This window comes from Podarcis filfolensis (assembly GCF_964270895.1).
Source record: "Podarcis filfolensis genome assembly, chromosome: 7".
Lineage (NCBI taxonomy): Eukaryota > Metazoa > Chordata > Lepidosauria > Squamata > Lacertidae > Podarcis > Podarcis filfolensis.
The window spans coordinates 6,648,468-6,673,340 of NC_139603.1; the positions used below are offsets into that span (position 1 = coordinate 6,648,468).

Below are 24,873 nucleotides of genomic sequence, written 5' to 3' on the forward strand. Positions count from 1 at the left end.
GCCTATGGCTTGGGTTTCCAACCACTAAGTCTCACTAGAGACAGCAGGAAAATGTCTCCCTTGTTTGTTATTGACTTTGTTATTGACTATGGTGGTGGAAGTTTTAGGAGCAGCAATTTACAGATCAAAGGAAAAGCTCACAGTGTCAGTATCTTTGCAGAGCCTGCCCTGAGCAATCTGAAAGAGGAAATTAAGGAACCTGAAAATCCTCTGTCAGGATTTTAGCCTCATAGCAGGTCTAGATGCAAACGAAGATAAATCAAATCTGTTTCAGCACCCCATGAGCTGAAGTTGGTGAACTTCGGAAACATTCAGGGCTACAAATACAACAGCATTCTCAAGTTTTAGGGAATAAATATCATTGTGGGTTTCAAACAGCTGGAAAAAGGAAAGAAAATATTGATCCAATAATGGAATAAAATAACTCTTTCGTAATAGAGGAAGATTACTACCACCAAAATTACATTACAGTGGTACTTCGAGTTACAAACACCTCAGGTTACAAACGCTTCAGGTTATAAACTCAGGTAACCTGGAACAGTTACCTTGAGTTGAGAACTTTGTCCCAGGATGAGAACGGAAATCGTGCCGGCGGCAGCAAGAGGCCCCATTAGCGAAAGCATGCCTCTAGTTAAGAACAGTTTCAGCTTAAGAACGGACCTCCAAAACGAATTAAGTTTGTAACTAGAGGTACCACTGTATTGCCAAAAGTTATTTTCCTGTTTCATACACTACTGATTGAAATTTCCTCTGACAGGCCTTTGCTGCTGTTTTAATTTTTAATTAACCAATTAACAGCCACTTTAATTAGCTGTATTTTTATTTCTAAGTGATGTTGTATGTTTTGATGTTGAACACCACCCCAATATTTTGTGATTTTGCGTTATAGACATGCTTAAATAAATAAATAAATAAATAAATTTCTAGGGTGTGATTAAAAGTGGAAAGGAAAGCTTATGGAGTTTAGTAATTCTAGCAAAAGGTCCAGATTTTGTGTGTGTGTGTGTGTGTGTGTGTGTGAGAGAGAGAGAGAGAGAGAGAGAGAGAGAGAGAGAGAGAGAGAGATGCATATGAGCTGCATCTACCTATAACAGTTTACCTGGGATTGGGGAATGATCTCATTTGTTATTAGACAGCAACAATACTGTTGGCAGTTTGGGCAGGACTGGGAAATCACTGCTGACTTTCCACATCAAACATGAGGTTGTCAGGTGCACTCCCTCTAATTTTGTGTAATGCACGTTTGTGGCTGGCACCCACAGCACTTCCTCAAAATTTGCAGTGTGTCCACAAGTCCAAAAAGGTTGCCAACCCTTGGAGTATACTACTCAAATGGTTATTAAGCCTAATTTAGAATCATAATTACATCACATGAGTCTCCGTGGAGCTCACTTTCCTTTGAAAACTATCCCTTTTATGTCTGTTATGCTCTATTCTTTCAAGGATTAAAAATTCCTTTTTGAATTCTGGGGAAGGAAGCGACTGATAGGGATTTTACTACTGCTTGTCTCATCATTACTTCCTTTTTCAGACTATCCTCAATTCATCCATGCACATAAATCTCAATATTTGGGCTAGGCTGCACACAGAATCGGAGATCTACATGTGAAGAACCAACCTATTTCTGAAGCTAGACTAACGGAACTAATGTGAGAAAGGCAAATTGGTTTCAAAAAGTAGCAGACTTTAAACACACAGTATTTGCCACAAGTGGAGCATAATGCCCACATACATTTTTTGAGCATTGTGTATTTATTCCATGAGGGCCAAGAGTGTGTCACCTTTCCAAAGACCCAACCTTTTGAAAACAGTATGGGAATCCAATATTTGGGTCAAAGCTGGGAGAGACAAGACTTGGAGCAATCTGCCAATACAAATCGCATCAGCCAGAAATTGGCGCATGGAGCACCTCTGTGAAATTGCATTACATGAATGGCAACATATCTTTTGTGCTGAAGACGGTATAGAATCTGAGAATCTTTCACTTCTGGGCTTGTCCACTAGGTCAAGTTGTCATCGAGCAAATATTACAACCAGATCTAATTTTGCACTCCTTTTCTGAACTCTGACAAACAGTTCTTTCATAATAATTTTGTCTTAATGATGTTAGCAACTACTTGCAGGGACTCCTTGTCCCCCACCTTGCATTTGCGCAGCCTGTTATTTCTAAGTGCAGAACCTTAAGATTTGTCCCTGTTGAAATTTGTGTTGTTAGTTCTGGCCCAGTTCTCTAATCTGTTCTTTTTTTTGTGAATTTGCATTTTATTTATTTGTTAACATTCTTATATTACATCAGTAAGCATTGTCATATTACATTACAGGACTTACTATAATATAATTTCCAACATTTATACAAAAATTATATACAAATTTTATATACCTAGAAAGAAAATGAAACAAAAAAGGAAATAACAAAGAGAAAAAAGAAAAACAACCCCCCCAAAAAATAATAATATACATATCAACACACTACCCTTCCTGTCTATCCCGTTGTATATTCCTTTTTTACAAATGAATGTACTCTTATTATTGTATATTTCTTTACATTTTATCTAATACATTCCTATATCAATATGCGCTCTTAGTCTTATGTCTCAACTCAGTCTCACTCCAACGTCAATCAAATGCTAGCATAGATAGCGAACCTTTACTGTATTTTTGAACATATGTTTTATATCTATCCCACTTTTCCATAATTTTTTGTTCTGAATTGCCCCTCAGGGTATTTGTTAACTGCTCCATTTCAGCAACTTCTTGTAGCTTGTAATGCCAGTCTGTTATTGTCGGGGCTTCTTGTTCCTTCCACCCCTTTGCCACCAAAGTCTGAGCTGCGGCCGTTGCATATAAGAACACCTCCCTAAAGGCCTTCAGGATGTCCCTGCCAACAATGCTTAACATCATCTCGAATCCTGACTCTTGTCCTCTGTGGCATTAGTTGCTCCTCATTTTAAAAGTCTTACTCCTCTCCTACAGGGGGTGCCCCCCAGCTCTTCCGACCAATAAGATCTAGAATCAGTTGGCCAGGTTGATTCCCTCTCCCAGGTGGGCATCTTAAAAACCATTTTTGCATTAGCCTGGCTTAAAGAAATGGCGGGGTACATTAGAGCCTTTCTTCACAGTTGTGACCTTAGATGTGACACTCCCAACTATGAAATGTGTCAATGCTGTAATTTCAACACCCAACCATGTTTTTATTTCCACCAGCTTTTAAATCTTCTGTATGTTGCTTATATGCTGAATGGTGTTTGTTTTCTGTGCTGCCGACTACTTTTATAAAGGAGTGCAGGAGTCTCTTAATCTCTGGGTCACAGATTCAAGCCCCAAGTTGGGCAAAAGATTCCTACATTGCAGGGGTTGAAATCGTCGTGGTCCCTTCCAACTCTCAATTCTGTGATTCTATGCCAGGAGGGCACGATGTCTCTATGATGCTACCTATTCTTTTGCTGCTACTTTTGTGCTTTTGCTTTGCTTTGCTTTGCTAAACTGTCCTGGGAACATGATGAAGACATACTGAGTACCCTTCAAACTACCCTTCAAATGAAAAAAATAATGTGGATAAAAACAAAAAAAACAGGAAATTTTTTTTCCTTCCAGTAGCACCTTAAAGACCAACTAAGTTAGTTCTTGGTATGAGCTTTCGTGTGCATGCACACTTCTTCAGATACACTGAAACAGAAGTTGCCAGATCCTTCTATATAGTGAGAAGGTGGGGAGGGGTATTACTCAGAAGGGTGGTGGGAATGGGTGATTGGCAGATAGCTGTGATGAGCCTGTTGACGACTCTTAACGACTGCAATAGGTCTTACAGGAAAAAGCAAGGGGTGCTTTTTCCTGTAAGACCTATTGCAGTCGTTAAGAGTCGTCAACAGGCTCACTATATAGAAGGATCTGGCAACTTCTGTTTCAGTGTATCTGAAGAAGTGTGCATGCACACGAAAGCTCATACCAAGAACTAACTTAGTTGGTCTTTAAGGTGCTACTGGAAGGAAAAAAAAATTTTTGTTTTGACTATGGCAGACCAACACGGCTACCTATCTGTAAAAAAAACAGAGAAAGGGAAAGGAAGATGCAGAGTCCTCTCTCAAAGGTAGCTCTTTAATGCTTGTCACCCACAGATAGTGGTGGACCCTCCCAACCCCCCCCCTTATATAGGGTCTCTGCTCCAGTACAGTTAGGAGAAATTGGACCCCTCCAACTGCTAATGCTCTATCTCCTGTCAGGGATATCTCACATGATACTGGATGTTCCCCTGCCTCCCATCAGAGCAGGAATTGACAGCAAGAAAAGTTCTGATTTTCTGTCCATTTAAGAGATACAGTGGTATCTCTGGTTGAAATGGGATCCATTACAGAGGCCCGTTCGCAACATGAAAAGAGCGCAACCCGCAGCGACGTTGCGATTTGCCGCTTCTGCACATGCGCGTGACATCATTTTGCACTTCCGTGCATGCGCGAGTGGCGAAACCCGGAAGTAACCCTTTCCGGTACTTGCGGGTCGCCGCGGGACATAACCTGAAAGAATGTAACATGAAGCAAATGTAACGAGGTATGACTGTACTTGTTCCTAAAGTGGTTTCTGCAGGGACCCATAACGTTTTTGTTGTTCTTTATGTATTGCGTTAGGGACCAAGTCGAAACTTGCTACTCAATGGGAAATCATACCAAACAAAAGTCCGGTTAATCCGTGGTGGAACCATGTTTCCAGTGAAAAGGAAGAGGATGAACTGGATTGACGCTCCTGACGATGTTTTCTACATGGCCACCGAGGAAACCAGGTAGCATGTGCACTTCAGTAAGAGTCCGTTCTGTGATTCTATTAAGAGCGATCAAATGCAATTTACAATTGGTTGATGACTGAGCTTCTGAAAAGATAGAGCAAGATTGAAATGAATCAATAGTTTCTTTTTTGAAAAAAATAGACCTGGTGAAATGGCCATCTTCAACCAAAAGTTGAGTCCTCCTTAGCCTGCTGTGCTGAATTTACCACTTACAGGTGAAACTCGAAAAATTAGAATATCGTGGAAAAGTTCCTTTATTTCAGTAATTCAACTTAAAAGGTGAAACTAATATATGAGATAGACTCATGACATGCAAAGCGAGATATGTCAAGCCTTTATTTGTTATAATTGCGATGATTATGGCGTACAGCTGATGAGAACCCCAAATTAACAATCTCAGAAATTTAGAATATTGTGAAAAGGTGAAGTAGCTATTCAATCCATAACAGCTGCAATAGGTTCCTGAGCCTTTAAATGGTCTCTCAGCCTGGTTTAGTAGGAAGCACAATCATGGGGAAGGCTGCTGACCTGACAGTTGTGCAGAAAGCCATCATTGAGACCCTCCATAAGGAGGGAAAGCCTCAAAAGGTAATTGCAGAAGAAGTTGGATGTTTCCAAAGTGCTGTAACGAAGCACATTAATGGAGGGTCTCAGTGATGGCTTTCTGCACAACTGTCAGGTCAGCAGCCTTCCCCATGATTGTGCTTCCGACTGAACCAGACTGAGTTCATGACAGATGGACATCCAACCTCTGCTTAAAAACCTCCAGCAAAGTTTTACGAAACATACTTTAGCAAGCAAGGAAATTTAAATGAGAATTGGATAGTAAAACACGTGTAATATAATACATAAAACACATAACTAAGTGGCACATGTTGTGAGGCCAGACACACAGGTTTTCATGAGTTGGGAAGCTTTTAATGCAAACTTAGCTGTATTGAACAGGCTTATCCATGCTAGACAGCAGACCTTTCATTTTGTCAATGTCACTAAGGATGGCAATCGGCTCTAAGAATTTCTTTAATAATTTGCCATTGGAATTCAATACAGCTTTCAGCAGAACATTGCTGCAGAAGACAGAATTGGGATTCAAGTTGACCTTAACGGTTTGAAGAACTGAGCCCAAACTAACCAATAGAATTTCAATAGGAACATCTGTAAGGTTCTGCCCTTAGGCAGGAAGAACCAGATGCACAAATATAGAATGGGGGACATCTGGCTTGCCAGTAGTACATGTGAAAAGGATCTAGGGCTTAACTGAGTTAACTGATGCAGCAGCCAAAAAAGTACCGTATTTTTTGCTCTATAAGACTCACTTTTTCCCTCCTAAAACGTAAGGGGGAATGTGTGTGCGTCTTATGGAGCGAATGCAGGCTGCACAGCTATCCCAGAAGCCAGAACAGCAAGAGGGATTGCTGCTTTCACTGCGCAGCGATCCCTCTTGCTGTTCTGGCTTCTGAGATTCAGAATATTTTTTTTCTTATTTTCCTCCTCCAAAAACTAGGTGTGTCTTGTGGTCTGGTGCATCTTATAGAGTGAAAAATACGGTAAATGCTATTCTAGGCTGTATCAACAGAAGTCTAGTGTCCAGATCAAGGGAAGTAATAGCACCACTTTTTTTAGGACCCACCCTATTTTTGTGATTATAGGTTGTTTTAAACTGCTTTTAATGCCTTATTTTAAATTATTGTAACCCGCCTTAGGGTGAAAAGTGGAGAATAAATTAAAATAATAATAGAACAAAGGAAACAGCATGTTTATACAGCCCCCCAACTGAACAGATCTTGAAGCAACTGATAAAAACGGGAAAAGAAAGTTGCAAGTATCTAGTCTCGTGACAAGGTTTTCTTTTCATTCTCTCCCAGGAAAATCCGAAAGTTGCTTTCTTTCTCTGAAGCAAGACAAGCTGCAAGACGGCCTTACAAGCCTATTGTCCTCTGGCCAGTAACAGGTTTACATCTACAGCAGCCTGTGAATGATGAGCCAATAATCATTGAGGACTAAAACGAACCTGACTAGCCCTTGAAACACTGATGGAGTTGCCAGAGAACTTTTCCCAACTCCCACATACTGTGCTGTAAGTTCTGTGGCCACAGAATGGGAATCCGCTGCTGATGAATGAGAAGGAACAAAACTACGCCAAGGCGGAAGTTGGGCCTGCTCTGATTCTTGATGGCCACAGATGACACACACCCGCTCTTTCTCCTTTAGCAGATTTTCTTTTGCTTGTAGTTTATTCTGCTCTTTTTGTAAGCAAGTGGGAAGCAATGTAAATGTAACTTATTGGAGACACGGATATTCCGCATATTCTGTTTTTCTCTTTTCGTAAAGCAAGACCCTCCATTTTATGAGACGGTTGTGTCGTGTTCGTGTGTTTCTGTCAACAGTACCATTTTGTGTTTATTTCTTTGTAGATAAAAGTGCCAATGTGTGTCTGTTACACCTGGAAATATAGGATTTAGAAACCAGCTACAGGTTTGGTGGGCTTTTTGCTCCTGGTTCCTTTTGGTTTTAGGAAATTTGTGGCAGTTTTGCCTCTACATGGACGCATGACAGGGAGTTCCAATGGACAGTAGGAGTATTCTGCTACAAGGGGCCCCCTGTGCATTTAAAGCTGTCCCTCATCCCAAGTAGGAATATTATTCTTGATCTCTCTGCGGTTTCATGTATAGCATGGGTAGGCAACCTAAGGCCCAGGGGCCAGATCCGGCCCAATCGCCTTCTCAATCCAGCCCGCGGATGGTCTGGGAATCAGCGTGTTTCTACATGAGTAAACTGTGTCCTTTTATTTAAAATGCATCTCCGGGTTATTTGCTGGGCCTGCCTGGTGTTTTTACATGAGTAGAATGTGTGCTTTTATTTAAAACACATCTCTGGGTTATTTGTGGGGCATAGGAATTCATTCATTTTTTCCCGTCAAAATATAGTGCGGCCCCCCACAAGATCTGAGGGACAGTGGACCGGCCCCCTGCTGAAAAAGTTTGCTGACCCCTGATGTATAGGATTGATTGCAGTCACAACAGCAGCCACACAGGGAAATCTAGGGGGACCTCTTGTCATTATGGGGTTTTTTTAGTCTATTTTGTGGGTAGGGACTTAATTATGGAGCCTTTACTTTTAAGTTGAGAAATACAGTGGTACCTCGGGTTAAGTACTTAATTCGTTCCGGAGGTCCGTTCTTAACCTGAAACTGTTCTTAACCTGAAGCACCACTTTAGCTAATGGGACCTCCTGCTGCCGATGTGCCACCGGAGCACAGTTTCTGTTCTTAACCTAAAGCAAAGTTCTTAACCTGAAGCACTATTTCTGGGTTAGCGGAGTCTGTAACCTGAAGCATATGTAACCCGAGGTACCACTGTACCTCACTTTCTGTGTTCCAGTATTTTCCCCAGCATGGCTGCAATATAGCAGGCATTATTTAAGTGCCCTGGTTATAGGGACCTGGTTTCCATCTTGGAGAGTCACTGCCATTCTCCAGCAATTTTGGGTTATGTTTGGAAAGTTTTCTTCCCAGCAAGAATGATACTAAGGTTTCCTCTCAGCTTGTCTTGCTGACAGGCAATATCTGGCTATATCAATTTGAATTTTACTTCAGCATCTCATTTAATTTGTGGGAGAAATGCATGCTTTCGGGCAGGGACTCATTCCATACTTCTTTGTACACTGACCCAAATCCTGGACAAAAAAGAGTTTTTTTGAGGAGAGAAGGCCTTCATCTCCAGCTGGAGCTTCCAGGGCTTGGCTTCTCCCTTCTTCACCAAAGTTACCAAGAACTGCTATATTTAATAGATCTGGACATCAGTGGTTTTACATCCAGAATAAAAGGTGTTCCTCCTCTGAAGGAGCCGGCATCTCTCTCCTTTGAAAGCCTGTGAACATTTCTAGTGAACTCTCTCACTGCATCATTATATGAACCAGAAAGACTTTTTTCTATAAGATTTTTTTCTATAAGACTTTTTTCTATAAGATTATACAAGATTAATTTAAATCTAAGCCAAATCTCACTGTGCTAGAATTTCTGCCCATGACTTGTTAAGCATCCCCGCCACATATGGAGAACATTTGCAGGAGGAGTATTATACTTCTTACAAATAAATTGTGTTACAGGAAACTTGTTGAGCCTCATGGGCACAAAACAAAATAGATTTCAAAATGTAACATAAAATTCAGTCATACTTTAAAAGGTTTTAACATATATACATAAAGAAATAAAAGAAAATCCTTAAAACACATACCCAAAATTTAAGTTGTCACAGATGTCATCAAATTTTTTAAAATTCGTGAATTATTCAGAGAAAGAACACAGACAAAACTCGGATCAGGGCCAGGCCAGGATATCTGCATTTAACCAAGCAAAATGTCATACTCAATTTACCATACTACAGTAATCTTGCTTGTCACAGACCCTAATAATTGTGTTAGGTTATTGTTTATTCTTTGTTACGTACCTTGGAAAATCAATAAAAAAGAGTTTCAAAAATGAAGACAAATTTATACTTGGAAATATTAAAACTAGAGCAAAGTCTCTTCACCTGAGCTTGTCTGTTTCCCTGGCACATCCCCCTCAACTGTCAGTTGTGATGGTCAAATAAATCATAGATCTGCATATCTATACCTTCAGGTATAGGGCGGTATTTAAATTAAATATCTTCATGGTATCAACAGTTGAATACTTCCATCCACTGATGAATTAATATTCTTAATGCCTCCAAAGTAATATTTATCATAATCCATGTGAGAAGAAATCCTGAATCAATTAACCACTTATTTGATTTTGTATCACAGTTATTTAAAGTTAGACTCTTCCCGTGCAAAAGAAAATAGCTTATTTTGATTCCCTTGGGATTTGGTTGCTTTAGTGAAGGGGATTTTGCTGGGTTTGGGGCTTCAAAACAATTGGATATATGTCCTCCTTCATTACATCTGAAACAAATAGGTTTCGGATGGAGCCTTGGCTTTTTTCTGAAATTGGGTTTTTTGTTCCTTTCTCAAACGAACAATGACATCAGTTAGGGTTACTTTTGCCTTTGTTACTCCAAAAAGTAGCAGACTCTCAGTACATCATCCACTTTAAAATCTGCTTGTTCCAGTTCCTCAGTAATGGCTAGGAACTCATAACTGTTAGTCTTTCTTGGACTGAAGCTTTAATTTGAATAGTTCCTTCAAGCTTGATGAGAATGTGTGCTTGTAAATACGAAAGACTGGTAAATTGTCAGTCATCTCGGTAGCAGTATCACAATGTTTAGCGTGGACCATCTGGGTGTCTGAAAAACTATCCAAATTAATAGACACTGCTATGTCATTCTGCTGTTCCCATTTTATTAATTCTGCACCAGCTCTAGGCTTCTCTTCCTTGATGCAAGCTATAATGCCTCTTACTTTCATAATGCTTTCCAACCTGTTCCATTGAGTAAAATTAAGCAGTCTGCAGCTTTGAGCAGCAACAAGATTTTGGCTGTCTTATCGTAAAAAGAGACACTTCTAAAAAAATCTCCAACAAAGAAAAAAAACTTCTGCCTACTGCAGAAGAGGGAGAAAAATCTTTCTCCACTCTAAAAAACCAAGTTTTTAAATTCCTTCAACAAGCTGAAATCCTGCATAATATTCCTCACTAGAATCTCAGCAAAATATTGCACATTCTGAGCCCATAACCTGTGTAGTTATTTGATTAGTTTAGTAAAGAAGAATTTGCTGGATCCCTAGGTCCACATGTAAGGCAGAATACTCTCTGGTAAGAGAGAGCCCCAGGAGAGGTTTTAAAGCAAAACATGCAGCAAAGCATTTACAGACCCTTTAAATATCCTGTTTCAATGCACTTTTTAAATTGTTCATCACTAAAGGTGAGGGGGCGTAACCTAGCTAAGTCTAGGAAAACAGCTTACTCTATGGTCTTAACCCCTTCATGCATTAACTAGCATGCTGAATGAGGCTTCCCACATAACCTTCCTAAAAGCCAGGAACTCTGGAGACCAACACACCCTGCGTTTCTGAGACAGTTATAAATTGCAGTGTAAAGGCAGCCCAAACTCCCCAAGTATCCCATATCTCAGAAGAGCGTGCTGGACTTTCGCAACACTGGTCCGAAACTTTCAATAGCATGGGCTCCAGGCGTCTCGGCACAAGGGGATTCCAGAACCCTGAGGTTGGCAGACACACACACACACACACACAATGCAGTGGTCAGATTAGGAAACTATATTGAAAAAAGTAGGGGGAAAGCAGGCAGAAGGTTGGAACAAGACTACGCAATAAACCAGAGCCCTGTGGCTCTAAAACGACTAATCCTAGCCTATTCATTACAATATAGCTGTTTGGTTTACTCATAATCAGCCAAGATGGCCGGCTCCGTCAAAAGTCTGGTCTGGATTCCAGATGCTGGGAGGGATCAGTCAAGGCTCTCTACCACTCTCTTTGGACCCTTGACCCTTGTTGGAGAGTGGGAGGCCAGAGCTCAGGTCCTGCCCATCTCTCAGGTATGGGGTGTGTGGATATGATATGTCCAGTCTCTTTGTTTTCAAAAGAACTTTGCTTTCAAAAACATATAACTGAGAAGAACATATCTACAATCTCCTGCTTATTCACTTTGTTCCTTATAGAGAGCACAGGTTTCTTCCTAGACAGATCATACCGCCCTCGGAAGCATCCAGGGAAACCTCTCTCAGCAGCCATTCTCCTCACATAGGCACACCCAGACGGAAGAAACAGAAAAAGCTGATAAAAATGACAGTTCCTGGAATAAGAGTCACAACAGAATGGAATGCCTCTCTCATGTGACTCAGCCAATCACATGAGAGAGCTACTGCCAAAGGAAAAACGCCGTGCGAAAAAATACACAGCAATTCAATAGAAGCAAACATTCCCATTTCAGGAAATGATTATCCTAAAAAAGTGGGCATTTGAAGAGCCTGTTTTGCATTTGGAGTTATGTGACAAGCTGGCTTAGAGAAAGCACTGGAAGATCGGGGTCTTTCTTTGCAGCCTGGATGAGACCTATGCCCCTTCTGACCCTCTTTATAGTGTGGGATTGCAACAGTCTCCTTTTTTGAGGTGCTGAGTAGGAACATTTTGGAGAGCACAACTTGCACTTGGAGCACCTTTTTGCTTACTTCACAATGTAGTACTCATAGCTGTCAAGCGTCCCTTATTTGGCGGCACACTCCCTTATCCCAGCGCCGTGTCCCGCTGCTGTCCCTTATTGATGGATGTCCCTTAAATTTCCCGGGTTTCAAAGGCAGCAGCTCCTCTCCCTCCCTCCCTGCCGGCCAGGGAGGAGGGAGGCTCCAACTGTGTTGCTTGGCTGCTCGGCCCACCCCCCTCCGGCCTCCTCTCACCAGCTTCGGCCAACCATAGAGAAAGCAGTTCAGAGAGAGGAGGAAGAGGAGGAGGCAGAGGCGTGGGCAGGCGTTCCAAGGGCTACAAGGGAAGGACCGCAAGCGCTTCTCCCACAGATTTGTAGTGGTAGACTAGCATAGATGGTCTGATCTGTGGGTTTACTTTGGGAGCTATTCCCCCCCCTTCTCCCGCCCCACCTGATGGAATTGAGAGCTGCAGATGGAGCACGAGAGAAAAGATACAGAACTGCAGCAGCATCTTTGTAGCTTGGACTTAGTTTTGTGCGAAAAGTGGTTGCTGCTTGTAGTTATTTAATTACAGTGTTTCATCGGCTGGTATCTTGAGCAGCAACCTCTGGAAATGAAGGGCTAAAAACTGGCACTGGTCTCCAAAATTATCTGGTCCCTTTTAACTGGTTGACTAAAATCCCTTATTTTGGCTGCTGGTCCCTTATTTTCAAATCTGTAAGTTGACAGCTATGGTAGTACTACAGTTCTTGTTTGGCTGTTTTGGTCTGTTTGGCATATTGTACAGGCTGGTGATGGAAATCAAGATATTTGTTGAGTATTATCCTGAGGCATTTCTGGGTTGGGGTCACTCAGGAGTTATCACCCAAAGCGGGTGACTTTAACTCTAACCTTGACACTTGATACCTAAGCCTGATCCTGACCTCTCATCCCTATACCTTGACCATCAACCACTGTCTCCTGACCCTAACCTTAACCCTGTCCCCTTGACCCTGGCCCAAACCATAACCATAAACCCTAAGCTTGTTCCTGACCCTAAATCTAATCTGAACCCTGACCATTGAACCCTAACCTTTAACCCCTAACCCCCAGATCCTGACCCTAACATTGCAGTTGGTGTCTCAGATATTAAGCTGATGGTATAGGGGTTTCTCAACTCCAAAGTTTACTGCGTATTTATAGCTGTTTGCCTTCCTGTTTAACTTGCATAGTCCATATGACATTACCCTCAGTCATGCTGCTTTATTGGGTAAATTCAAGTTTACCCAATAAAGGGACAATGCAATAAGGTGGGGAAATCTGGGGTGACAGATTATTTGTTTCAATGTTTTGGGAGGATAGATTATCACTTTTTGCTATTCCTCTTTTCATACCTACTGCTTCCTCAGTGCTCAGTGCTTTCATTTCTTTTTCAGCCTGCTCATAACTATTTCAGGGTCAGGGATAGATATGAGAGAGAGAGAAAGAGAGAGAGAGATTTCTTTAATCCCTCAGATTTGCACAAAACCAGAAAACTGCCAAGGTGTGTGCTGATTATTTATATTAATCTGCACACCACCCTATGCCCATAAATCTCAGGGCGGTTCACAGAATTTACAGCTGGGCCCTGAACATTTGTAAGAAACAGGGTGTGCACAGTCATCTACACACAGGACCATTGATACTGAATTGGCTTAAAATAACTCACAAGTGAGAAAGTGGGGAGAAGGACAGAAGGGAACACCTACTGGCAATGCAAGGGGAAATGGGCAAAGCTGCTCCTCCTCTAGGAATTAGAATCTTCTTCTTCTTCTGAATTGTAAAGAAAGAAAAAGTTTTGCTGTTGCAATTAGTATCTTGCGCAACAGATGGCAGTGTTGTGTTGTAACGCTTCTGAGTTATTGTGGAGGGATTAAATATCCCTTTCAAATCAGTACAGGCACGATTTTTGGATTTGTGGTTTTTGCATCCTTATAATGTTTGAAATGCTAGCATTTTTGCATTGTACTTTTTTGAGGGGGGAAGGATTTTTTAATTGTAATTTTTGGAAGGTTTTTTTTGGAGGGAGGTTGGGGGTTTTGATTTTTAAAATGGCTAATAGCAATTCACTTGTTGATGAAAGCCCCAAATTGCCTAAGGTAACCCAAGGCAATTGCAGTGCAGAAGATGGGGGGGGGGGAGCAGCTTTGACAGACTATATATTTTAGAACACATTAAGAAAGCAAAATCCAGTGAAGGTAAGGCCTCAAAATTCTGGGAGCAGCAGAACAAATGAGCGGTGTCTATCTGTCATCTTAGATAATATCACAGACACCACCCAAAGAAGGTGAGACAGTTGTTCAGATGTACCAAAACTTAGAAAAAGCATATGGATTCTCCAGCAAGTGTTCACATGGTATCTGTGTGAGAAATTTATATTATCTGAAGCTTGAATCCAAGAAATATTGTAAGGTAAGGTAAAAGGCCCAATCAACTTCTCAATCCAGCCTGCGGACGGTCCAGGAATCAGCGTGTTTTTACATGAGTAGAATGTGTGCGTTTATTTAAAATGCCCCTCTGGGTTATTTGTGGAGCATAGGAATTTGTTCATATTTTTTTTTCAAAATATAGTCCAGCCCACCACAAGGTCTGAGGGATGGTGGACCTGCGTACAGCTGAAAATGGTGGCTGACCCCTGGTCTATGGAGTGCGGCACACATCCTGCTTTTCAGGCAGAGGGAGCCGGTGTTCACAGACAGTTTTCCGGGTCATATGGCCAGCATGACTAAACCGCTTCTGGTGCAACAGGACACCGTGATGGAAAGCAGAGCACACAGAAATGCCATTTACCTTCCCGCCGCAGTGGTACCTATTTATCTACTTGCACTGGTGTGCTTTCGAACTGCTAGGTTGGCAGGAGCTGGGACGGGGAGCTGGTGATTCGAACCGCCGACCTTCCGATCAGCAAGCCCAAGAGGCTCAGTGGTTCAGACCACAGCGTCACCCGCGCCCCTTAAGAAACATTGTGATAAACATGTGACACAGTTCCTGACTGTTATTGAGAAGCTAGACATTTCAGAATGCAAAATGGATGAGGAACACAACATTTGTTATCTACTAGGATCCCTAGGACATAAATTTAATATGTTTACAGCTCGCATGGACACTTTACTAAACTTATCACTCGATTATGTCAATGGACACCTGAGGGGAGAATGTGTGGAAAGGAGAGCACATTGTCCAATTAGGAACGACTCCCCACACAGGAGTCGTTCCTAACTTATCCTTTTGTTTGGTGCAAGGCAGGGCTGGCCCAAGAACTTTTGCTGCCTGAAGTGAACCAGAAATGCCCTCCTCACCTGTTATTCAGACATAGCTGTCAACTTACAGATTTGAAAATAAGGGACCAGCAGCCTTGAAAATAAGGGACAAGCAGCCAAAATAAGGGACGTGCAGCCTCACCTGTTCCAGGCACTCCAGTCTTCCTGTCCTCCTGCAGTCTGGTCAAACTCATGCTGGTAGCTCCGAGAACACTGTCCAACCAACTTTGTAACCAGAGGTTCAACTGAATAGAATCTGAATCACATGCACCACAAGGCCTATGCAGCCTCAACTTAAGATGGCTCCCCAGCCTGGCTTTGCACTGCAAAGTTTGCAGCAGCACGTGCAACAAAATGGCGTCCAGCATTCAAAAACCCCCTCAGCTTGCATTAACTAGCCACACACAAGGCATGCAAGCTCCACCCCCAGTCGTTCTTAGACTTCTTATTGGGTGAGCAACACAGCCAAGTAACACAGTTGGAGCCTCCCTCCTCCCTGGCCAGCAGGGAGGGAGGGAGAGGAGCTGCTTCCTTTGAAATTTAAGGGACATCATTTAAGGGACATTGAAGGGACATCCATCAATAAGGGACAGCAGCAGGACATGGCGCTGGAATAAGGGACTGTCCCTTCAATTAAGGGACACTTGACAGCTATGTATTCAGATATAGACTGCCCCTGAACATAGGGGTTCTATTTCAGCTAGGCCATTTAACAGCCCTTGCTAGACAACCATGTGTCTGCATGCCTCTTGCCTCCTTTTAAAGCCGTTTGACCTAGCGACCAAATCTTTGCAGTTGAAGGTAGACAGATGCCCGTTGGCCTGCACAGGATCTCCTCTGCCCGTCCCAAATAGAAGAGCCACCCCCCTGTGTCTTGAAGGACTGAGGACTAGCCACGTGGTTGGGAGTCTTGGGTTGTTAAAAGCCCAGCCCCCCTCAATCTGGTCCACCTTGAAGGGGGTCCGCCATGCCTTCTAGCAAAGTTGGCAGCATGAATTGGGGGTGTGTGTGAGCTGGGCTGAGATTGCACGCAGACAGACAGGGCACAGTGGGTCTCTGATTTTTATTTTTTTTAGGAGGGCTCCACATGCATCCCTCTCCAAGTCCACAACCTCCCTCCAGCCCTTCGGCTCCTGCTCCCCTGCCTTCCTCCATCCATCCCATCACCAGCAAGGCTGCCTTGCCCCAGGAGCGCCATGGGGAGTTTTGTGGCCAGCTCCTCAGCTGCCAGGCTCACTGTGGGGGCTGCCGCCTGCCCCTGTGAAATACAGTGGTACCTCGGGTTAAGTACTTAATTCGTTCTGGAGGTCCGTTCTTAACCTGAAACTGTTCTTAACGTGAAGCACCACTTTAGCTAATGGGGCCTCCTGCTGCTGCTGCACCGCCGCAGCACAATCTCTGTTCTCATCCTGAAGCAAAGTTCTTAATCCGAGGTATTATTTCTGGGTTAGCGGAGTCTGTAACCTAAAGCGTATGTAACCGAGGTACCACTGTATACTCGGAGTCGAGTGGATTTCATGCTCTTTATCCAGCTCAGAGTAGTGAGGAATGGAAGTTCCCCCGAAATGTCTGCTTTATATACATTATTTACACAATCGGCCCCACGTGACTGGCTAATTCTGGGATTCTCCTGTAGGCCAATCAGGTTGCGGATTCACTTCCACCCAGAGTTGGATTGGGTGGCTCCTGCGAACCAATCAGACTGCTGCATTCTGAATCCTATTGTTCTAGGACTCTAGGACCAATCAGACTGCTGCATTTTGGATCCTATTCAACTCAGTACATAACACCCTGCATCCCTCTCAGCCTGGCCAGGTAGCAGTTGAGCACAAGACAAGAAGTGCAACCGCAGTGGGGCTCCCCCTGGCTGGAGCAGAGTGACAGGTCCCAAGACCAATAATGGCTGAGCAGGCAGACGTACCCGGCCCCACGCAACCAATCTGTGCCTGGGGAGGTAGGATTTCCTCAGCTGGGCCTCAATCCCATCCTTGTGCCCAGGTGTGCAAAGGAACCTCCTGTGAGAAAGGAGAGGTGTGTCAGAGTCTGTCTACTTAGCTCCACCCCAAAAAACATTCCTGAAGGTGCAAATAATAGTATAATCGGACTGTTTAACTGCTGGTTTTTATTTCTTGGGTGGGGAGGATGTTTTCAAATTTTGACATAAATCCAGCAGGAGAAATTAAATAAAAAAATGAGATATTTTGCAATGCTATTTTAGTTTCTTCTGGTGCATTTCCTTTTGACTTTTAAATCTAGACCCGTTCTCAAAACTGAGCAACATTGAGCATCTTAACCATAATAAAAGACAGAAGTTTGTTACAACATAATTAAAAGAGATAGTAAACCGCAAATGAACCTGAACGGAAACATTGCATTCTAATAATTGCTAGATTAAAATGCCATTTCTTTGCATTAATTACCTTGTTATTCATGCCACGGTTCAGAAATATGCTTTGTATTTTTTGTTTTTTTATTCTTCTGTTTCAGCCTTCCAATATGTAATACCAGTATTTGTTTAGCCTATATTTTATAAACTATTGCCTTAGGTAACTGACCTTATTTTCTAACATCCTCGTTTTACTTTGTAATCTTCCTGTTTATACATTTTTACTTGCATTTTAATAAAACACCAAAAGATGCTTGAACTCAGCAACTAAATTTAAAACTAATTATCATCTTGATGATTCTTTATAACAATTCAGGAGTAATTAGCTACAGTAGTACTGTGAGATGCTTGGTACTTTAGTGGGAAAGAATAATGTAATAAAAAAAGGATTTAGAGGTCCCACTCTGTACAAGATTCACATAAGGCAAATCCCACTTCTTAGTGGTCCTGTAAGCAACAGTAATTTCGCTGTTTAACAGCTATTTGTTCCCCCAGGACATATTCTGACATTATTTCCTACCTAGCCCCCCGAGATCTACAGATGAAGGGTGGTATACAACTTATATAATAACAACATTTATCATTAATTCTGTTGGGAGCCGTCCGAAGTGGCTGGGGAAACCCGGCCAGATGGGCGGGGTATAAATAATAAAATATATTATTATAACAACAATAATATTTTAATTTCTAGATGAGGAGCAACTTTGGCTTTTCCCATTTGCATCAATAGGTTGGGATTGAGGGGTGCATAGCTGTCGCATTTCCACACTGCCCATCCTTGACTGGCCTTGCAAGGCTCAGATCTGGGGAGGGTGGCATGAGGAAGGTGCGACAGTCATGCCGCTCAGGGCTTGTGCTGTTCAAGTGGCGACGGGCTCTTTTCTTCCAAACACCTTCCCCTTTTTGCCTACTTAAAGCTTCTTTAATAAACATCTTTCCCTATCAAAGGGACCGTTTCCCCCTCACATGGCCCTGGACCCTTTGGCTTCATGCTACAGTAAAGGTAAAGGGACCCCTGACCATTAGGTCCAGTTGTGGCCGACTCTGGGGTTGCGGCGCTCATCTCGCTTTCAGGCCGAGGGAGCTGGCGTACAGCTTCCGGGTCATGTGGCCAGCATGACTAAGCCGCTTCTGGCGAACCAGAGCAGCTCACGGAAACGCCGTTTACCTTCCCGCCGGAGTGGTACCTATTGATCTACTTGCACTTTGACGTGCTTTCGAACTGCTAGATTGGCAGGAGCAGGGACCAAGCAATGGGAGTGAACACGGTCACGGGGATTCGAACCGCGACCTTCTGATCGGCAAGCCCTAGGCTCAGTGGTTTAGACCACAGTGCCACCCGCGTCCCAGTAAAGTTAAAGGGACCCCTGACCATTAGGTCCAGTCGTGACCGACTCTGTGGTTGCGGCGCTCATCTCGCTTTATTGGCCAAGGGAGCCGGCGTGCAGCTTCCGGGTCATGTGGCCAGCATGACTAAGCCGCTTCTGGTGAACCAGAGCAGCGCACGAAAACACGGTTTACCTTCCCACTGGGGCGGTACTACATGTGTGTAAAAGAGATTTGACAAAGGAAATCAAGCTCCCCCAGGGGAGCGCTAGGAATGTCAAGGATGCTCCCTCATCCTGAGAACTAAAATAAATCCCTTGGAGCCTTGAGAACTGCCCTCAACTCAGGGTTAGAGCAAAAGGAGGGCTGGGACAGCAAACTTCAGTTTCGGGACACCAGAGCTGTTCCTGGTCCCTGTTCCTCTTTTACAACACACACTTGGTACTTTTAGGTATTTTGGATTCACAGGCTATCCACTCTGCTCCTGCCCCATTCCTCTCCTTCTCATGATGTCTTTATGACGTTTTGGGGCTACGTCCAGGTTTGGCACTGTGCGCTTGTGCATGATTGCACATTGTTCAGATGCACCTAAACTGGGAGTTGCCTGTATTCAGTTTGGGAAGACAAATAAGGGATTAAGCTGAGGAGACTGTGGTTTCGCCACAACTCTATTTGTCATAATATGTCTCCCTGTTGCTCTCATACGCCTTCATCTCAACTGAAGACGGACGTTGTGTACATCCATTCAAGGAGCAACGGGGATCGGTTCAAGCTGCCACATTTCCATGCCAAGAGAAAAGTATGGATGGCAGGTTCTTTTTTTATATATGATTTTTATTAATTTTCCAATAAAAACAAATTTATAACATCATTAAACATCAAAAACTCATCACACATCTTTTTTTCTTTTAGACTTCCATCAACATGTCTGATAATTTTCCGTAATTATCACAAATCTTCACATTTCTTAATTTATATTGCACTATATATATCTTATCTTACCATGTTGTTTAAACAATATTTCTACCAAACCTTCTTACAGAGCTTCTTGAAAACTTACAAACGTTATATCATTATTACAAATATTTTTAATATATTCTGTAAATTTACTCCAGTCCTCAGTGAATCTTTGGTCTCGTCGGTTGAGAATCCTCCCTGTCAATCTGTCCAGTTCCGCGTAATCCATTAATTTCGATCTCCATTCTTCAATCGTAGGCATTTCTTCTTGTTTCCATTTCTGGGCCATGGGTGGCAGGTTCTTAACTGCAATATTTTATTTTATTTTATTTTTTTGCAGATGATGCAGCCTTGACAGTGCACCCTGAGGAAGCTCAACAGAGACTCATCAGTTATTTTGCCCAAGCCTGCATGGAACTCAGCCTCACCATCAGCATAAAAAAGACCAATATATTGGGTCAGGACATCACCAGCACCCCATGTTTCACCACTGGTGACCACATGCCTGAGGTGGTAGATGATTTTGCCTGTCAGGGCTTCACCATAGCCAGCAACCTCTCCATTGATGCTGAGCTGCACAAACATATTGTTCAGGCAGGTACAGCAATGGCTCGCCTCTCCAAAAGGGTATATGGAATGCTAATGACCAACACCACAGTGAAGTTCTACCAAGCCTATGCACTGAGCATGCTGCTTTATGGAAGTGAATTGTGGGCAACTTACATATGCCTCAATGCCTTCCATATGTGCTGTGTCAGGAAGATTTTGGGCACCATATGACAGGACAGAGTCTCAAACAAGAAGGAAGCAGGTGGCCTGGAGAATTCTTGATGGACTAGAGATTGCTTGAAAGGAATGGGTAAAAGTGCCATTGTGTTATGATCTTTTTATTATTTGTTTTAAATGTCCTCATTAACTTTTATGCTATTCTTTTACACGTCTATGATGAGATGCCTCTTTCTAAGGGGAGGGTGATGTTATGAGTTTGTGGGCTGGGTCTAGATCCCCCTAAACGTGTTATGATTTAGTAAAAGTTAGAATTAGTCAATGCTTGATTAAACTTTGCCAAACACAGAAACCTCCTGGATTTAGTTGACACCCACTCTTTATAGGGAAGGCATCCGAGGATGAGCCATCATACTGGACGGTGCTGCACATGTTCTTGTGGAAGAACACAATCATCTTGTGGAGCTTAGGTGGGCATCCTATCTAGTTGAGCAGTGTGAAGAGTCATTTTTGTCTGACGAGGTCAAAGGTCTTCATCAGGTCTATGAATGCAATAGACAAGGGGTGTCTCTCTGCTCTCTGCATTTCGCCTGCAGCTGGAACAGTGAGAAAATCATGTCAACTGTTGACCTCTGGGCCCTAAAGCCACAATGTGAATTGGGATAGACCGTGTCAGCGAGTGACTGTAATCTGTTGAGAACTACACAGGCAAAGGCTTTCCCCATGGATTCCACAGTAGTTGTTACAGTCGTGGCGGTCACCTTTGTTTTTGTAGAGGGTCACAATGATGGAGCTGAGTGTGTCTTGTTGCATGGATCCTGTTTCCCCAAACTGCTAGAGGTGCTCATGAAGGGGTGTTATGAGGAAGAAACTGAGGCTGACTTTCAGTTCTTCTGTTGCGATTCTGTTCTTTCCTGGGATTTCACCACATGCCTGAGAGTTGATGGCATTGTCGAGTTAGGTAGATACATCCAGCTCTTCTAAGACAGGCAAAGTCTGGATGCTGTGATGAAGACCATGGTTTCCCACAAGGACTGTTCTTGATAGTGCTCTGCCCATCACTTCATCTGCTTGCTGAGGTCTGTAATGATCTCTCCAGACAAGGTTTTGGGAGGTAGAGTTTTTCTGACTCTTGGTCCAAAGGCTTTCTTCATACCTTTGTACATTTTGCAAGTGCTGCCAGGGTCAGCAGCAAGTTGAATGACACAGCTTTGGCCACTAGTCACTGGCACATCATCTGGCAATCTGCCAGATTCTTTCATATGGCAGCAAGTGTCTTCTCTTTTTTTTTTTAATAATTTTTTTATTAAAGGTTTTTATAACAATAACAAACATATAACAAATACATAAACAGACAAAAACAAAAACAAAACAAAAAACATGTACCATTTCATATCTTAATTTCTTATACCTTTCTTCCCCGACTTCCTCATGCCTCCCTTTTCTGTATTCCAAATTCTTATCAATTACTCAGCAAATCTTCCCTTATTTTAATTTAAATTTAATCTAATCTTCCTTATTCTCCTTGTCTTAACCCTTGCTAATAGTAACCGTTTACTTTCCAGTCCAACATCATTCTAACTTTCATTAATTTTGTAGTATTTCTTTAAATAGTCCTTGAACTTTTTCCATTCTTCTTGCGCTGCTTCTCTTCCCTGGTTTCGGATTCTGCTCGTCATTTCTGCCAGGCCCATGTAGTCTATCACCTTCATCTGCCATTCTTCCAGTGTGGGTAGTTCTTGTGTCTTCCAGTACTTCGCAATAAGTATTCTAGCTGCTGTTGTAGCGTACAAAAAGAAAGTTATGTCCGTCTTTAACACCCCCTGTCCGACAATACCCAAGAGAAAGGCCTCTGGTTTCTTAGGGAAAGTATATTTAAATACCTTTTTAAGTTCATTATAGATCATTTCCCAGAATGCCTTAATCTTCGGGCACGTCCACCAAAGGTGAAAGAATGTACCTTCCTTTTCTTTACATTTCCAACATTTATTATCAGGCAAATGGTAAATCTTTGCAAGCTTGACTGGGGTTATGTACCACCTATATATCATTTTCATAATGTTTTCTCTTAGAGCATTACATGCCGTAAATTTCATCCCGGTGGCAGCAAGTGTCTTCTCACAAGGCATACACCTGTAGTTCACAAGAGCCTCCATGTCCTCAAACCAGCTGGGGATCTGCTGCTCTCTTTTGCCCAAAGAGTTCAAAGCTGTGTTGTAGGTTTCCTCTTTGAGGTGGTTCCACCTTGCTTTGATGCTGCCTCTGGGGCAGTTCAGTAGAGTTTGTTCAACAGAATCAGAGAACTGTTTACAATGTTCAGGTATGACTGTTCTGGCAGTGCTGATTCGAGGCTGCCACTTTCTGCTTTGTGGGTCCTCTTTGGCTGGAGAAGGGTCTTGCTCGCCACCAGGGAGTGATCCATGTCATAGTTGGTGGCCTGTCCCTGCAGCCCTGCCTCCACCTTGCTTACTGAGGTTGTGTGGCAGCAGCTTCTGGTGAGATCTTGTGAGAGTCCCACAAGCTCTTGCCGGAAGCCGCTGCTTCGCTGGCAGCAGGGGTAGTTGGGGTGCCCTACAAGGGCATTTCTTTGTGGGATTCTGCCACCAGGGTGAAATGGTCCCTGCTTGTGATGATACTTTCTGCAGACTAGTGGGAGGTAGAAAGTTTACCTGAGAAGACTTTATTCCGCCTTCTTATTCCCCACGGCTACAGAATTGCCTGCTAGTAATGGTTTTGTCCGTGCATGTGTGTGTAAATAACAACATGGCTTATTTATACTGTAATTCCCTGGCCTACTTGACAAGTGGATTAGGAAGGAAATGAATGAGAAATTAAGTATCTCCAAAGGTCCAGCCCTTCCCCAAGCCCATGTAGGATGCTAAATGAAATTAGTCTGTTAGTTTTATACTTAGCAATTTGGCTTGGCTAAGTTCCTCAGGAAAGATAATAGTCTGATGAAGCAGGAAACTAAAAACAAAAACCTGAATGTGGAAGTTCAAGTAAGCAAAATTAAATGCAGTGAAATCATTAATTTATGTACCGCTGTAACACCTGCACCCCCAGAAATAAAGACATTGGTAATTAAAGTCTCATCTCCCCAAGACAGCAGAAATCAACTAAATAAGTGGTAATTTATCACTCATCCCTCCAGGTGCCCTGAATCTGCAGGGGGTGGGGGGTGGGGTGGGGAGAGCTGTGAATTAACACTGGACAGAATCTGTGCTGAGTACAAGTTACTTGTGGGTACAGTGGCGTAGCATGGGGGGTGCAGGGGGGGCCGGCCGCACCGGGCGCAACATCTGGGGGGTAGGGCAAATCCACAGGTTAGGGGGCGCAAATCCACGGGTTAGGGGGTGCAAATCCACGGGTTAGGGGGCGCAAATTACTTGCCTTGCCCCGGGTGCTGACAACCCACGCTACGCCACTGTGTGGGTAAACAGTATAAGGTAAAAGGTAAAGGACCCCTGGATGGTTAAGTCCTGTCAAAGGTGACTATGGGGTTGCGGCGCTCATTTCACTTTCAGGCTGAGGGAGCCAGCGTTTGTCCACAGACAGCTTTCCGGGTCATGTAGCCAGCGTGACTAAACCACATCTGGCACAACGGGACACCGTGACGGAAACCAGAGCACATGGAAATGCTATTTACCTTCTCGCCGCAGCGGTACCTATTTATTTACTTGGTGTGCTTTCAAACTGCTAGGTTGGCAGAAGCTGGGAGAGGGCAACGGGAACTCACTCCGTCACGGGAATTCGCACCGCCGACCTTCCCAAGAGGCTCAGTGGTTTATACGCGAGCATCACCTGTGTCCCTGTAAACATTATAGGACGATCTTGTCCACGGGGAAGGGCACTGATGGAGAATATGGTGCTATTTTAAGTTGCATAAGGAGCCGCCTCTTTAATCCCACAAACAGCTCATTTGAACATCTCGGCAGCACGTAGCAGTTCTAGTGTGGAAGCAACTTATACGTGCCATGGTTATTATGACTTATACATATTCCTATAGATTTATGGCTTCCACCAATAAAATGTCCCCCCAGGAGACAGCTGCTTTTCAGCTGAATTTATCACTATTTATAGCATATCATTGTTTACTGCTGCAATCACATTCCTACAATAATTATTGCGGCAGGTTTCTTTTTCTTTATTTTGCAGTGGAAGCCAGGAACATAATTCCGAACATGGGACAAAACACGGAGGTTGATCTTCACGTTTTAGCAGTTCTTAAAGTGAGGGAAAGAGATGTACAGTGGAAGTTCAGAACTTATTGTTGCTTGCATAATGAAAGCTATAGTTCTTACTGTGTGTGTGTGTGTGTGTGTGTGTGTGTGTGTGTGTGTGTGT

The 24,873-nt window shown here is 43.1% G+C and overlaps 2 protein-coding genes across 8 annotated transcripts in view; one reads left to right on the forward strand and one right to left on the reverse strand.

Annotated features, from left to right (window-relative positions):
- The window catches only part of MTA1 (metastasis associated 1), a 61,561-nt gene extending 54,316 nt beyond the window's left edge, over positions 1-7,245 (forward strand). For all 5 annotated transcript variants that reach the window (XR_014550955.1, XM_083624667.1, XM_083624666.1 and 2 more), the window contains 2 exons: positions 4,623-4,774; positions 6,643-7,245. Coding sequence is in view for 4 of the 5 variants with exons in the window: in XM_083624667.1 (XP_083480793.1) it covers positions 4,623-4,774; positions 6,643-6,781 (291 nt within the window). In the remaining variant the exon portion in view is untranslated. The remainder of the gene's footprint in view (positions 1-4,622; positions 4,775-6,642) is intronic.
- Positions 1-24,873, reverse strand: part of DGKH (diacylglycerol kinase eta) — a 764,231-nt gene that overhangs the window by 42,393 nt on the left and 696,965 nt on the right. The gene's annotated exons all lie outside the window — the stretch shown is intronic.